The 15592-nt window shown below is 47.5% G+C and overlaps 1 protein-coding gene across 8 annotated transcripts; it reads right to left on the minus strand.

Annotated features, from left to right (window-relative positions):
- Positions 1-1890: 1890 nt before the first annotated feature.
- zbtb18 (zinc finger and BTB domain containing 18) lies at positions 1891-13558 on the minus strand. Of its 8 annotated transcripts, XM_078104972.1 has the most exons (3): positions 11886-13558; positions 9582-9689; positions 1891-6766 (listed from the first exon to the last, which is right to left on the minus strand). In XM_078104972.1, exons 2-3 carry the CDS (start codon positions 9595-9597, stop codon positions 5052-5054), a joined length of 1731 nt encoding a protein of 576 aa, XP_077961098.1. In that variant the 5' UTR covers positions 9598-9689; positions 11886-13558; the 3' UTR covers positions 1891-5051. The 8 variants fall into 8 exon arrangements, with proteins under 8 accessions (XP_077961098.1, XP_040034626.1, XP_040034632.1 ...); XM_040178692.2 differs by lacking the exon at positions 9582-9689; XM_040178698.2 differs by lacking the exon at positions 9582-9689 and having other exon boundaries at positions 11830-13558.
- Positions 13559-15592: the final 2034 nt, after the last annotated feature.

The following is a 15592-nucleotide window of genomic DNA, read 5'->3' on the forward strand; positions in this document are numbered from 1 at the left end:
CTGGGACACTGTGCCCCCTGATTTTCCCAAAAAAAATATCCCACCTCCCCCCCCCTCTCTCTCTCCACCGCCCCCCTCGCCTCCCTCCCCAGCCAGAGTAGGTCCACTGTATTGTCTGCTTGCAGGCGGGCCGCTTGTTGCTCGCCTTCTGTCCTGCTGTGCTGAGTGCCTGACAAAGGGGCTCTTTTAAATATGCAGACAATCCTCGATCACTTACACACACACACACACACACACACACACACGCATGTCCCTGCTTTCCTCTTTCTCTTCCATGGCTAGACGTGGCCTGGGAGTGTTTCCTTTTTCTCACAGAGAATCAACAAGTCTCCGGCATGAGCAGGATGCAGAAGGCCGTCTTCTCCCCGTCGGCGCGCTGCGACCTCGAAGCTTCGTGGTCTCGTCTCGTTCCGAATGCTCGAATTTTCAAAAATGCATATTGAGAAAGAAAGTGCCGCTCAAGACAAGGAAGTAGATCCTGGCCTGTTTCCTTCACAAGTAGAACAAACTTCAGACGTCAGTTTGGAGACGCGGGCTGGGAGCTGGTTTGAAAATGTGTCGTAAAAACAAACCCCCAAACATCAGGACGCTTCGGGTCCACATCTCTTTAATCCCCCCCGCCCCCCCCCCACTTCCTCAACGTCCTGGTACGGCTTGGCATAGGCGGCTCCCTCACGCGAAGCGGCAGAGTGCAGGGGCCCGGGCCCCCAGACAGGAGCCCAAGCTGGTCTCGGCCTCCCAACATGTTGAGCTGGCCTGCCTTGGGCACAGCCAAATGGTTCTGCAGCTGCCCCTTTGTCCCCCTTCCTTAAGTAAACAAAGGACAGAAACAAATTAATGACCTACATTCACAGCGAAAAACCTTGCACGGCCTCCTCGCGGGGAGCGCGAGTTGCGAGCAGTTGTCCGTAAGCAGATGTTCACTTGCAACGCCGCAGATTGCAATTAATGATCAGCGAGCAGCGTGTAACCGAAGGATATGGCGGCTGTATTTTCTACAGCAGTCGCCATGGCGCCCGGCTGCCTTAAACGACAATTGAAAGCGTCTCCAGAAACTGAGACTTTTGGAATAGTTTGCGCATTTAAAGTAAAAAAATGTTTTTTTTAAATGAACACATTAAGTTTAAAAGAAGAGATTTATTTTCTCGCCTTTGAATTTCACATTAATCTCGTCCTTTTAAAAACTATTAAACCAACTCGTTAAGGATGGAGCTCCTGGAAAACGGACCCTAAATCGTTTTATGTTTCTTACACCAATATCAGGCCTTCATCAGACAGCGTAATAAAGATTAGGGGAGAGCTTATGGCGTGGGTGTGCGTCGGGGGCTTACCGAGGAGACCATCTGGGGCCTAATGAGCGCTGCTCCTTGGCCTCTGTGCAGTTCTTAAGCATCTGTAAGAGCAGGTTTACTGAGCAGCAATACATTAGCTAAAGCTGATTTCCTTACTGGAAAACCGCACTTGAGGAGCTTTGGAATGAGGCTGATTCTGTGTGTGTGTGTGTTGCAGGGGGTTGAAGCTCAACAAGCTGCTGCACATTTACTTGTCACACGCAGCCTCCGTCGGCGCAGCAGCTCCACCAGGAGTTGTGCAGCAGCGCGAAAGCACACAGTGAGTTTTTTTTCGCCCTCTCACACACACACACACACACACACACACACTAACACAACTTCCACCCACATCGCAAGTCACTGGGGAACAGAATGTGAACACCTCCTGCGACCTGTAACTGTGTCTGTGCACGTGAGCTGCAAGTAAGACCAGCATTTGGGATTTGTCCCTATTTAGAGATGCTAAGAAATGTTATAAAACAAAGTTATTGTTGGTAAAATGACACATTAGAATATGAATACAAATGTGTAAAGAAAAAAAAAAGGCTTTACACAAAGGTTGAATTTCAAGATTCTTATAATTTATTGCAGTTTGCACACAATTTAAAAATGTCAACAACAGCACACCAAAAAATTACAAAACTAAAACACAATTAGAATTTACTCCCCTTTAGAAAAAAATAAATCAACCCAACTATGATTGTCAAAGCTAAAAATGACTACATCTGAAAAAAGGAACATAAAAATAAAAGCAAATAAAAAATGTAATCTCAAGAGGGAGCAAATACATCTGAATCCAAATCCGCTCGTTTTTCCCAGACAGTGATTGTCCTTTTTCAAAACAGACTCAGTCTGCCCCATCTGTCCTTCCATAAACTGTCTATGTCTGTCTAATTTTATTTTTATACCTTGCAACAAAAATCCCCCCCTCCCCTCCCCTCCCGCCTCCCCTTTGTTTTCAAGTAAGCACAGCAAAAGATGGAGATGTTTCGTCGGGGTGGTTCCTTCACAGCGGCTCGAAGCGGTCGACGTCGCTCCCACGACTCCACCGCGCGCTCACACTTTGAAAATCAAATCAAATATAACAGCCCGGACAACAGCAGTTTAAGGCGGTCAAGTACAACCAGAGCAACGGAAAAAAAAAAAAAAAAAAAAAGAAACAGCAGTAATGATGAAAACAACAGCAGGATGGAGCGAGCACATATGCAGAGACGCTGCCAGTGAAGAAACAGCGTCTCGAGGAGGAGGAGGAGGAGGAGGAGAAGGAGAAGGAGGAGAAGAAACGAGCCGGCGCGCTGCAAACCGGCCCAGCGGCGCCCACGCGGTTGCCTTGGCAAAGCCTGTAGGTGCCACCAGATGACAGGGCAACACATACAACCACCCCACCCACCACATGCACATCAACGGGGGCGTGTGCGCGCACTCGCACATATAAACACGCCGAGTGAGGGGCAGGGAGGGGGAGGGGAGGGGGGCGTTCAACCTTTCAGTGTCAAATGTTTTTGGATTGTATAAACGCTTGACCGTTACTTTGAAATTCTAATTTCAGGTTTCCAAAAAAAATAATAAAAATATTAAACTCATGTTGCCCGAAAACCCAAAACACAACGATCGCATACGAAAATGAGTTTTCCAATCACATGTTCAAAAAAATAAGATTATTTTCTGATAAATTCAATAGATTCCATGAATTTATGCACAGGTTACACAAATATGCCCCAAAGCGCTAAAGTATCAGATACTTTCATAGCGTCAGAAATGTTTTTTTTTTTTTTTTTAACAAAGGCAACTTTTCAGCAAAAAAAAGTCAAGTCAATTTCATGTCTTTTAGCTTAAATAGGTGCTTTCAGGCCAAATCTGTGTCGTCGGTCTCAAAGTAAGGATTGCGCTTTAAGAGGAAAGCAGACGTACAGACGTCGTGTCACATTCACGCCGTGCGTTTGTACGGAATCAGCGCGGCACAAACATATCTGACCCTTTATCTTCCAGCGGGACAGATGTTTCTCTTTCCGTCGCCCTCATTCACAAAGGTCAGAGCCACATAACTGCCGCCAACAGACCTGAAGTAAGTGCCCGATACGCAGAAGTAATTAAGAAACGGCTTCACCACCTTCTAGAGGCGGAGACGTGAGAGGTGGGAAAGAAACACACAGCGAACGCCTGAGGAGGAGCAGGAGGAGGAGGAAGTGCTGGGTGGACGTAGATCTTCAGTAGGTTGAATTGACTGGTAACAACCGAGCCACAGGCGCGCAGAGATCAGTGCATGTACACACAGGCTTATAACGCTTCATCACGTCGCTTCAGCATCCGACGGAAACACATTCGGTAACATTCTTCTAGGAGCCCAGCGACCCGCAACGCCAAGTCACTGTCAAAAGTGTAATGTTCAAACTTCTCCCTCCCGATGCAAAAAAACAAACAAAATAAAACACAACTTAAGGTTTAAGACAAAATCAAATGTTCATGCATTTTTTTCCCCCATATTTGTCAGAACAATATTCAGTTTTTTAACAGGCCGCACCCTGGAGTAGTATTCACAAAGAAATTAAAAGAAAAGGAAAGCCTGTTGTCAAATATTTGATCAATTACAATGTGTACAGTAATACAGCAAATTCACATTTTTATTTTAAAATATACAGGTTTGGACGTCATGCAACAACAGCAGGTCCCATTACAAAAAAAAAGTAATACAAAAAAATAATAATCATTAATTTAAAAAGGAAAAGAATTTAAACTGATTTAAATTCTAAAACTATAGTAGAACAATATACAACAACCTTAAATTAAATACCTTTTCAACGAGAGATGCTTTAAAGACTGCCAGCTAGATTTAAGAAAAGAAATCTATTAATAACAATAATAATTAATATAATAATTTTGTAAAGGTCTTTACATTTTTAGAAAATACTTCAAATTGATTGGAAGTGAAAAAAAAGGAAGCTGTGCATTGCATGAGTGCCATCGGTTCGTCTGTCAGTCAGTCAGCTTCACCCTGAACGCACAACACCAAAGCGCTTAACGGGCCAAGCGGGGAGCGCTTCACCAACGACAACTCTATGCCAGTAGAAAAATGAAATCAACACACACACACACACACACACACACGCTCGTACACACTCACGCACGCCAGGTGAAGGTTTTGCCAGAGTAGTGCAGTATCAAGACACAACCACGCACACACACGCATACACTTCTTCAAACTGTGTGTGCGAGGCGATCACAGTACCCGTTTAGTGTATTGTTATGCTTTTTTTTTTCACTTCAGTGTGTTCGACCTGATCTGATGCGCCCGGCGTTTGCCGCCGGTGGGACTGGGGCCGAGACGCCGGGCAGCGCCGGGAGTGACGCGTCTGAGGTGAGACACAAACGAGAGCGAAAAAAAAGAAAAAAAAAAACTCTTGGAGAAGGCGAGGCGCTCTCGCTGCGTCCCGCGTGTCCTCAGGACGCGATAAAAATAATAAACACCAAACAGAAACCTATGCCATGGATTTACAGAATAAAATAGAATACGGCAAAACTACCCCGAACAGCAACGACAACGAAAACAAAAAGTCAGTAGTAACATTTTCATGTGCTATTAAAGTGCAATTGAATGAGATTTTGCGACACACAAGAACATGACTCACTTGAAACCCCCCCCCCCGCCTCCCTCTCCATGCCCCATTGCCCGTCTTTCACTCCCCGCCATCTCTCCCTCCGTCAAAACCCAGCGGTCCGTTTCTACTTCCACAGTTCCTGGGAGCTGTCCTCGATCGCCCAATCCCTGACATTGGGCAGAGCCAGCGGCTCGCTCTTCACCGACAGCGAGTTGACCAGTTCGCAGTGGAACTTGCGGATGTGCCGGTAGAGGTCCCCCGACTGCGTGAAGCGCCGCTCGCACCACTTGCAGGCGTGCGGCTTCTCGCGCGTGTGCACCACCGCGTGCCGGCTGAGGTTGTGCGAGTACTGGAAGCTCTTGCCGCAGGTGGTGCAGGTGTAGGGCTTCTCGCCGGAGTGTGTCCGCTCGTGGCGCTTCAGCGTGTACATGCAGGAGAAGGTCTTGCTGCAGATGGTGCAGGTGGGCACGTTGACGTCTCCGGCGGGCTTGGAGCGGATGCCCTCCTGCTCCCTGAAGTGGGAGCTGAGGTGGAGCTGGAGGATGTGCGGGGAGGGGAACACCTTGTTGCACAGCGGGCACATGAAGATCTGGGTGTGTTGCGCCGACAGCATGTTGGAGACGTAGGGCAGCAGGGAGCTATCCATGCCGGTCACCTCGGCCTGGGCGCGCTCGTTTTCGCCCCCCAGTATGTCCTCGTCGTCCGCTGTGGCCGAGGGCTTGTCCTCGCGCTCCAGCTCCGAGGCCAGGGAGGCCTCTCGCAGGGCGGACAGGTGCGCCTCCAGGCCGAGCCGCCGCTGGGCCGACAGAGGCCCTCCGACCCCGTGGCGGGTCAGGCCCCCGTTGACGCTGGGGGCCGTCGCCTTGGTGATGCCGCTGTGCTCCATGTCGTAGTCCCCGCCGCCCAGTTCCTCGTCCTCGTCCGAAGCCGAGCCCCTCTCCACTTTCACCCTCACCGCCAGCGGGCTCTGGAGGCGGTCCGGCGTGGCGGCCCCGCTGAAGTAGGACTGGTGGTGGTTGCTGTGGTTGCTACCGGCGATGGGCTTCACAGACAGGTCCAGGACGCAGTCGGACGCGTCGTTCGACACCCTCCTGCCCCTGTGCGCTCCGCGAGAGCTCACCGAGCGATGGGACCTCTGCGAGAGGGACCCGGCGGAGCTGGTGGGGCTGCCGGCCGGGGAGAGCAGCTTTCCTCCCTCCCCCGGACCTTCGCCGCCCTGCATCTCGGCCTCGCCGTGAGCCGGGCTGGTTCTCGCCACGGCGGGTGTCGCCGGTCTGTCCGCAGACGGCAGCCTCAGCCACAGCGGGCCTCCCTCGGCCTTCACCTCCTCCTCTTCGTCGCTGTGCAGCAGGTCCGCGGTGGCGGGGCGGCCCGTGGAACCGTCCGACAGACTGTCGGCCTTATCGGAGCAGCTGGACCCGCCGTCCTCTTCTCTGCGCGTGCTGTCGGCCTCCGTCGTGGCCTTCCGCTTCAAACGTTTCTTGCACACCTTGACAATGTCATACATGTGCAAGTAGCTGGCCGCCGCCAGCACGTCCTCCACGGGAAGGTCCTGGAACTGCAGCTTGCCCTCGTACATGAACTCCAGGAGCAGGTTAAAGGCCGGGGCCGTGACAATGTCGTTGTTGAGGTGCACCACGTCTCTCTTGTCCAGCTGGTCCTTGTAGAAGAGGTGAAAGTACATGCTGCAGGAGGCCAGCACAGCGCGGTGGGCCCGAAACTGGGCATCGCCCACCAGCACCGTGGAGTCACACAGGAAGCCCTGGTGCCGCTGCTCGCTCAGACACTGGAGTAAATGTCTGCTGTGGTCTGGGAACTCCATCTTGCCGTCCTCATAACCTACATAGACACAGAGGCAGAGTCAAAGTTAGATACAGATGACAAAGATACGTGAGGGCAGGCTTGACATTTACACATTTAATGTTGAAAGAGGTTCTGCAATATTTGAACTCAGTTGTTCTATTTTCAATCAAATATTTATTCCTTTTTTAGTGTTCAGCGGAGATGGCAGAAAAAAAAGGCACCACGAAATGTAAAAGTAAAACCTACTAAAGACAATTTAAATATAATTTGATTTTCTATAAATAACACTTATAATGTTTAAATTAATTGTGTAAGAAGATCAAATGTAAGTTAAAAGATCTTGACATTCTTCCCTGTTTACTAAAAATTGCAAATATTATTAACAAATAAATAACAGATACATAAGAGGAGACAAATGACCAAAACACATTCATAAGTGATGCTGAAAGAAACTATACGAGCGAAAAGAACACATCAGGAATAGACATGTCAGTAAAAAATAGGAAAACGGACATTGTTATCACCAAAAAGGTAAATTAAAATACGACAAAAAAAATGCCAATATACCACACATATTTAAAACGCGTAATTCATACTGGATCAGCCATAATTTTCTTTTACTCACAATCACGGCATTTTTTTAAAACACGCTGATAGTTGTAGTCATGCACACGTTTGTTGGTACAGCGATGCCGATTGTTGAAATTATTTCATCAACTATTTTCTTCATCTGCGGTAAATTAAAAGAAATGGGGGGGGGGGGGGGGGGGGGAGACTGACGACGATTACAATTAAAAGGAATAACAGTATTTACAGAATAATCCCTATTTCCCATTTTACCCAGAGACGGACTTAATGTCAGCAGCTTCTTCTCTGCCTTCTCTCCGATTCTCTCAAACTCCTCTGCCTGCACTGCTGGATTGTCGCTGCACCTACGCTGGTTATTTTTATTAACCCACTTTGGCCTGGCCTGGCACAGCCCTTTTAGGTAACCGGCTTTCAGCTGCACACACTGTCCTCGCGTACACACACACACCAGCCTACCTACCAACCACCTCCACAGGCTAAGTCCAGCAGGAAAAACTGGCCAATTGAAAACAAAACAGCTTGTCCCCCGTTTAACCTGCGATCGCCGGCTTTAGGCTGAAGACGATGGGAGGGAGGATAAAAAAAAATATTGAAACTTTTTTCACCTCAAAGTTTCCTTAAAAAAAAAAAAGAGTGCATCTAGTTGATAAAATGAATGAACGACTAAATGCGGGAACAGAAGGCGAAGAGGAGACTGAGATCTGCATGATGGTTAAGTCCCACCTGTTAACCAAGTCCATTTGTCCTGCCTGAGACAATACATCGGCCCCGCTCTGCCCCGCGTTGACCGAAATCACCTCATTTGAATGAAGCCAAACCAAGAATGTCCCCGTGTGTGATAGTGTGCGTGAACGTGTGCGTCTCATCTATGTGTGTGTGCGCACTCGCCCTCCGGCTCCTTCAGACTGCCTCAAATGAGGGGGCTTACGGGGACATGGGTGGACCACCTCCCAACCTCTACTGCCCCCCCCCCCCCCCCCCCCTCCCCTTTCAAACCCTCAACCCCCCCCTGTCCGGCCGGACCCCTCCGACCGCCACCTCCTCCTCCTCCTCCTCCTTCCACACACTCTCCGTCACTCACACACGCTCCTTCCCATCTGAATCTTACCAGAAAAAACCCCGCACATCCGCCCCGCAGAAGAAACTGCCCTCTTCCTCAAACCCACCCCACCCACCACCACCACCACCACCCAGAAGAGAAGATTTACAATACAATCACTGTAAGTGCCCTGCTCGTCACAGCATCAATCCTAATCCTTAAAGATGGCTAAAAATAAAGGCGGTGGCGGCGGCGGTGGGGAGGGAGCCGCCAGCGGAGGCTCAGGAGGGCAGCAGCCCGCCGCCCGGCCCGGCCAGTTAGCTCAGGCAGGGGTCTGACGGAGACACACAGAGGGGCAGGGAGGGAGAGGCGGAGAGGGAGAGGCCGGGACGGCCGGGGAGGGAGGCTTACCCACATCTGATCCAGCTGACGGGGGCCATATGGCAGCTGCTAGCCAGATAAAGAGATTAAGACTAGGAGGGAGTGCGATTACAGCTGTCTAGCCAATTCAGGCAGCTCAAATCTGCAACTTCTAAATTAGTCTCCCCTACTCCGGCCGACAGGAGGAGAAAGAAGACAGCACATGCTTTCAAGTAAATTTGACTGAGCGTTAGATTTAACTAAAGAAGAAGAAAAAAAACAACGGATAAAATAATTAGGACTAAATAGTAGCTAATTTTATTTTATGCTTAAATTTGGGCATTTTTGTTCTTTAAGTCAACTAAAAAAAATGTTTATCTGTCTTGACTGAAATTAGACTAATTTAAAAGATGACAAAATATATATTTTTAATTAAAATGTCTCAAAAAGCATCAATTTTAATTATTATTTCCCCTTTTTCAATATTTTAAAACATTAACTGGGAAAAACAAGACCCAATACTTCCATTTAAAATAATGTTTTCGCTGTGGTGACTTCTGAGGGAAAAGACGCCTCGCGCCACAAACAGCAAACAAAATGCAAAAAGAGTTTTAAATGCAGCCCTCGAGACTTCAAACTTCAAACCCAGCAGAGTTCCCGGACTGCGATTACACCTCAGACCGGCAGCACCAACACGAGTTTCCTACTCACCAGCAGCTTCACACAGCGCTCACGCTGGTTTGACACGCCGGAGATCCCCACAACAAAACACAATAACTACTCCACTACTGCGGGTCCCCTCTACTCTATTCACTTTGCCTCACAAACACACACAAACACGCACACTGGCGCACAAGACGATACCTGCAGCAGTATGCATCAACTTGATTAACTCCACTGTAGCAGAATAGCTGGGCTCTCTGGCTGGGAATGGCTGTGTATCGCGGTCTTTCTCTTCGTTGCTTGCTCTCTCTGAATCAATGAGTGGGTAGAAGACGAGAGAAGAAGAAGAAGAGGAGGAGGAAGAAGAAGGAGAAGAAGAAGAAGAAGAAGAGGGAGCCAGGCAAAAAAAAAAACACGCTGTTCAAACTGCGAGGGACAGATGCAAAGTGGAGGAGATGTTGGAGGGGGAACGAGATACCACCTCCCTCCTCCTCCTCCTCCTCCTCCTCCTCCTAACTGGCGCTGATCGGCAGCAACAAACACACACACACACACACACATGCATACCCAGCGAGCGCACACACACACACACACAGAGCACTAACTCTCCCAGGCTGCCGCTGAGACTCACAATAAAGGACTGGGGAGGGGTGGAGGCGGAGGAGGGATGGAGGAGGAGGTGGTGGGGTGGATGGCAGCCTGTCAGCTGCTCTGACATCATCCTCAGATGGAGATGCTACCTCCAGCTGTGCTCTTTCTACAGCCATATGCTGCCTCCTCTACACTCCTGCCACCAGACTCCTCTTTCATTCTACCAACACCAACACCACGCAACTTTGTCTCTCCCTCTCTGGGAAGCAAACACGGGTCTACTAAAACGCAGTGCTGATGTACTCTTTGGAAAACACAAAAGAGTTGCCACTTGCCAAATCATGCAACAACAACTGCCCACTGCTATAAAATACTAACAGGGAAAATGGGACAGTTGATGTTTTAAATACCCCCGTCCTCCTCGACATGTCTTCTAATAACCATAAACAAAGGCCAACACGGCACATTTGCAACTGACAGACGCACGCAGCTGATATTGTTTTCCACTTCTTTACGGTTCAGTGCCGCTGCCTCGTCTTGTATTCATTCACTCATTCATTCATTTATCCACACACACACGCGCGCGCGCACACACACACACACACACGCACGCACGCACACACTTGCCAGACACTTCGGACAACTGACAGGAACCCAAATGAAATGAGGAAACAATGAGAACGCGTAATAAAGAAAGAACCCGATGAGTGCAAATCCCAAACAAAAGGGCGAACGCGCCTGTAATGACCGGCGGAGACACTCGCAGCAGCCCGGCTTCACTTTCGCTTTAGGGGAAGTGTGCACGAGGAGCGTGTGAACGATCAGCCACGAAACTCATTTTCTTGCATTTTTATTTTGTGCCCGAAACTAAAACTAAAACGCCCTTTAATAAAGTTTACAATACGGCTGCAGCACACCGGTGGCCTTTAATACAAACGTTGAGGTTTACTGATCAATGTCGTGCTAAAGAAACACAATTATATTATTTTCTTTGTTTTATAGTGCGTACGTTTAGAACTTAACCACAAACACTTCTAGTTAATATAACCTCGCATTTCTTTCAAATTCACAAGCGAGTCAACAGTTTAGTAACAAAAAGAGATTTTGCATCATATCATTAAGATGTGACTCACATGTCGGCTCTGCTTGTGAAGTGTTCAGACCTTAATAAAACCCACGACTTAAACTTGGATTAACTTCACTGGAGTTTCAGTTAGCATCTATAATTACACTGTTAGGAACCCGTGGGTCGCTGCACACAACTGATGCACCACTGCGATGCGTGTTTTCTTGTATCAAACATCGTGACAGTCCTCCGATCACCGCCGCGACACGCGCAAGACTCCAGCGCGATCAATAAGTTTGTCATCGATTACACCTACACGCCCGTTAACTTCATTTAAAGAAGAATCGGTAATGACTTTTGTTGTTGTTGTTTTTGAGCTCGGGTCCGTGGAGGAAATTTAGCACCGGTCAAAAAAAAAAAGTCCCAGTGATGTTAAGCAGGCCGTGAGATTGTTGTCGAACAAACTGAAAAACAACACATCTCTAAGCAGAAGACGGACACACGGAGACACACACAGAGAGAGACACGCACACACGGAGACACACCGACCCAGGCAGCTAGCTTTAGCCCGATCGAGGCTAACAAAAGTAACGCGAAGCGGCTACAACATGGAGCTATTTACAGTTGTTCGCAAGGCCCCGGTGCTATGACAACGGCTACTAAAACACAGAGGAGCGCGAGCTAACATGGCAACTAATAGTGCAAGGAGACGACACAGTAATGCTAAGGAAGGTTTAGCTTCTCCCCCCCCCCCCTTCCCCATACACACATACACCTCTCTCCGTAACCCACCCTCGCTCTCCTGAGCCTCCTTTAACCGGACTCCGGTGTTAAGAGGCGGCACTTACAGGACGAAACGCGGTCCAACGTCTTCGCCGCTTCCCTCTCGTCAAATCCTCCTTCCCTTTTCTTTCCGTCGCGGCGACAAAAAACTAGATTGACTTTGGACTAATTTCCATAACGAGGCTGCCGAGGCGAGCGGGCGAAGGGGACGTGGTGGTGCTGGTGGTGGTGGTGAGGGGGGGGGGGCGGAGGTGTGTGTAGGGGGGAGAGAGGGAGGGGGGGGTCTAGCGCTCTGCGGCGGGCCAGATGTTTCCGAGCTGTTGCTGCTCAACTCGGGGCTTGGGAAATCCAACCAATGGTGCCCGGCGAGGAAGCGAGGGAAGGCAAATTGGAAAGCGGCCCCCTTCGGAACAGATGAGAGGGGAGGGATAATGTCTTCTTCTCTCGTCGGCGGAGGGGTTGACACCAGCAGCGGCGGCACACCGTAAGCAGGCAGAGAAGCAGAAGAAGAAGAAGAAGAAGAAGCCGGGCCAAACCAACTGGTTCTGCGAGTCAGTGAGGCGGACTGGCGCAGCGGAGAGCGCGAGAGAGTGGAGCGCGCCGCGGTGCGGCCTGGGTATTGTAGTCAAGTCGGAGCAGAGGGGGGTGCGCGTGGGGGTGTGGGCGGAGCTGATGTGAGCAGGTGCACCACCTTGAGAGGGAGGCAAGAATGCTAATGCTTAATGTTGCATTCATGAAATAATAACAGCTTTGGGTGTGTGTTGCTCTAAAAAAGAAAAATCAGGTGCTAATTAAAGACATAACAGAGAACCACTTTGAGATCTGAAAAAACCCCAAACATCTCTTTGCAGCAGTGGAAAGTAGATAACACTACTACTATTTTGGGAGACATTGCACTGTTTTTTTATGGTGAGACATGCAAAAAAACAACTTTGAATACCGATTAAAGTAGACTCTAGGCAGTAATACTCTACCGACACAATCAGCCAAATAACTGATTAGGCCATCACTGAATATCACAGCAAAAGCAGAAACCATTTTCTAATTGTTTAATGTGTTTTTCAATTCAAGATATACAGCCATTCCATTTTGCCAACTTCTCAAATGGGATTTGTTTCTCTTCCCTTTTTTTTAAATGAATGTTCAGTGCTAGATTTTTTTTTGCTAAACCATTCATTAATTGATTGGAAAAACAATCTACAGATGGATCTATAATTACATAACTGTTTGATGCAGCCCTGCACTAGAATATTAGTTTTTATATTACACTCAACAGTTATGGTAATTAATTCGAGGCATGCTGCTGCATTATAAAAAAAAAGCTATAGATGTGCTGAAGATAACCTTCTTTTTGTCTCACTGCGCAATGATGGTGACTGTCAAACACCGCCAGCATTTATTACAGTTTACATGCATGGCTGCCTTCCGTTTGTGATGCAGTCAGATTGTCAGTCGGCTCTACAGAAGGAAAAAAAAAAACTCAGTGACTATGGATGTTGTGTGGAAATGAAGGCTTTCTTTTGGGTAAATAGAGAATTAAACGCAATTTGACATTAAAATCTTACAAATCCTCCCCATGAATCTTCCTTCTTTAAATGAATACTCGGATAAATACAGCAGCCCCCAACATGACTGAAACTTCCTGCGGCTCACTGAAGAAAAGCCATGCTTTTTTTGTGGTAAGGCCTGTTTAACCTGTAAGTTTCAGTTTACAATAAACCAACCTGAATGAACATGTTATGGCAAAACAAACTGAGTCTGTCTTCACTGAACTCAACCCCCCCCACACAGACACTGATATTCTTGTCCTCACCATAGAACCTGCGGTTTGTATACAGCCTGATGTGAGATTGTATTTTTCTCATATATCTGCCGGAGGTTAGTATTATTTATTTTTAATACTTGTTTAATGAAGAGTGGCTGCCTGAAGTGCTGCAGAGCTGGAGAGATACGAGTGGTACGTGAGATCTAAAAGAAAAGAAAAGAAAAGAAAATGTGTTTCTGTGTGCCCAGAAAAAAGGGGAAGCTGTCTCACACAATGTTTTTAAGTGCCTTAACCAAGGTGAACCCAAGGGACATAAAAGGGGGTCCCTAAAACATAATTAACAAAATAATAATTGTGTTCCAACCAGCTTATATTGAAAATAAAACTGATCATTCATTGAGGCGTTAGTCATGCTACAATTACACCAAATAAATCTTTATTGCACTTTAAACTGCATTACTGATGAGGGATTTCACACTGCTGCTGTGAGATCATATCTAACTTCATTTTCTAAATGTGGGTCACTGAGACAAAAACCATAATCAAACGTCTGTCATGGGAGCCTCGACATGAAAAAGTTTGGGCAGCTCTAGTTGCCTGAGTGAGTCTGCATGCCCTCAACCTGTCCCAGTAAACTAATTGGCGTTACTAATAGATGGCTGGATGAACTGCAGCCCTGTGTGGCAATGATTCACACGATCCGGTGTCATAGCTGAAGGACTTGCTCAAAATGCAAATGAACGATGACCCTGTTGTGTGTCCATCAATTTGGGGATCCACGTTACCCGAGCATCACAATGAGCCCCTTGTTCTCGCGGGCGAATGCACCTCGGCTCACAAAGCAGGAACCGTGTAAACACCAGGCCTGCGGACAAATTGCATTCCGAGAGAGAGGCTTTAAAAGAAAATCAGCTGACTCCGGCAATGCAAGTAAAGTAGTCCGACCGGTGATTGCAGATTTTATTGAACATCAAGCTCACGTTTTAGAGCAATGTTTCATCGGCTTGCAGGAAGGAGCGCCGCAGGGGAGGCCCACCTCGTTGGCAGACGTCTCTTTTGTTGCTCCTACGTGTGTACGATCCTGCAAAGGGAAAGGTGGTCCTCCGATGGCCTTGAACGCACTGAGATATTGTACGTGTGTGTCTGTCTATGTACGTGAATGCCTCATGAGATTCCCCTGCAATTTTCCAAACGTCTTCCTCCACGTCTCTGGCGTTCCCCTCTCTCATCCACATATTGTTTTGCCACTGACAGATGCCAGATAATAGCCGTGCGTGTGTGTGTGTGTGTGTGTGTGTGTGTGTGTGTGTGTGCGTACGCCTACAAGCACAGCCAGCCTGATGTTTGAAATGTCTGTACTAGTATTTCATCCTCCCTATACCGACATCTAAAGACAAAAAAGAAAGAAGGGAGAAAGAAAATGCATAAAAAAGCCAATATGCAAATCAGAGTTTGCATTCCAACATCCGCTGCAAATTACGACACGTTTAATTGTCTTTTTTTACTTAAAACTGAGAGACATTCACAGATCGTTTCTTATATTTAAAGCTAACCAGTCAAACCTTCTTCAGATCTTAACATTTTTTAAATTCATCTTCATATTATAAAGCACATGTTTCAGAAAGTTATATTAAGTTATATTAAGTCCAGTATTTTTTTAACTTTCTTTCCACCTCCCGCCTCTGGAGGTCGCTGTAGATCCCATTCTTTACACCCTGTTTCTCACCGTATGAATTCAGTTCACTGAAGCTTTGTTGGCACGACATTCTGATTAAATGATATCCTGCCAAAGCACATACATAGCAGACAATTAACGATACATTGCAGTGAAAACGATAAACAGTAGTTATCTACAAGGTATTTAATCAAACTACTCAGAAACAGAAAGAAAGTGGAAAGAAAATCCAAAGGAAAACAGATTTACACTCGCTGTCTTTAGTGCAACAATTGCCTTGTATGTTCTGTCTCTTCACTGCATTCTTAATGCCGTTTTTAAAAGAAAAGTGC

This window comes from Gasterosteus aculeatus, chromosome 6, assembly GCF_964276395.1.
Source record: "Gasterosteus aculeatus chromosome 6, fGasAcu3.hap1.1, whole genome shotgun sequence".
In the NCBI taxonomy this organism is placed as follows: Eukaryota; Metazoa; Chordata; class Actinopteri; order Perciformes; family Gasterosteidae; genus Gasterosteus; species Gasterosteus aculeatus.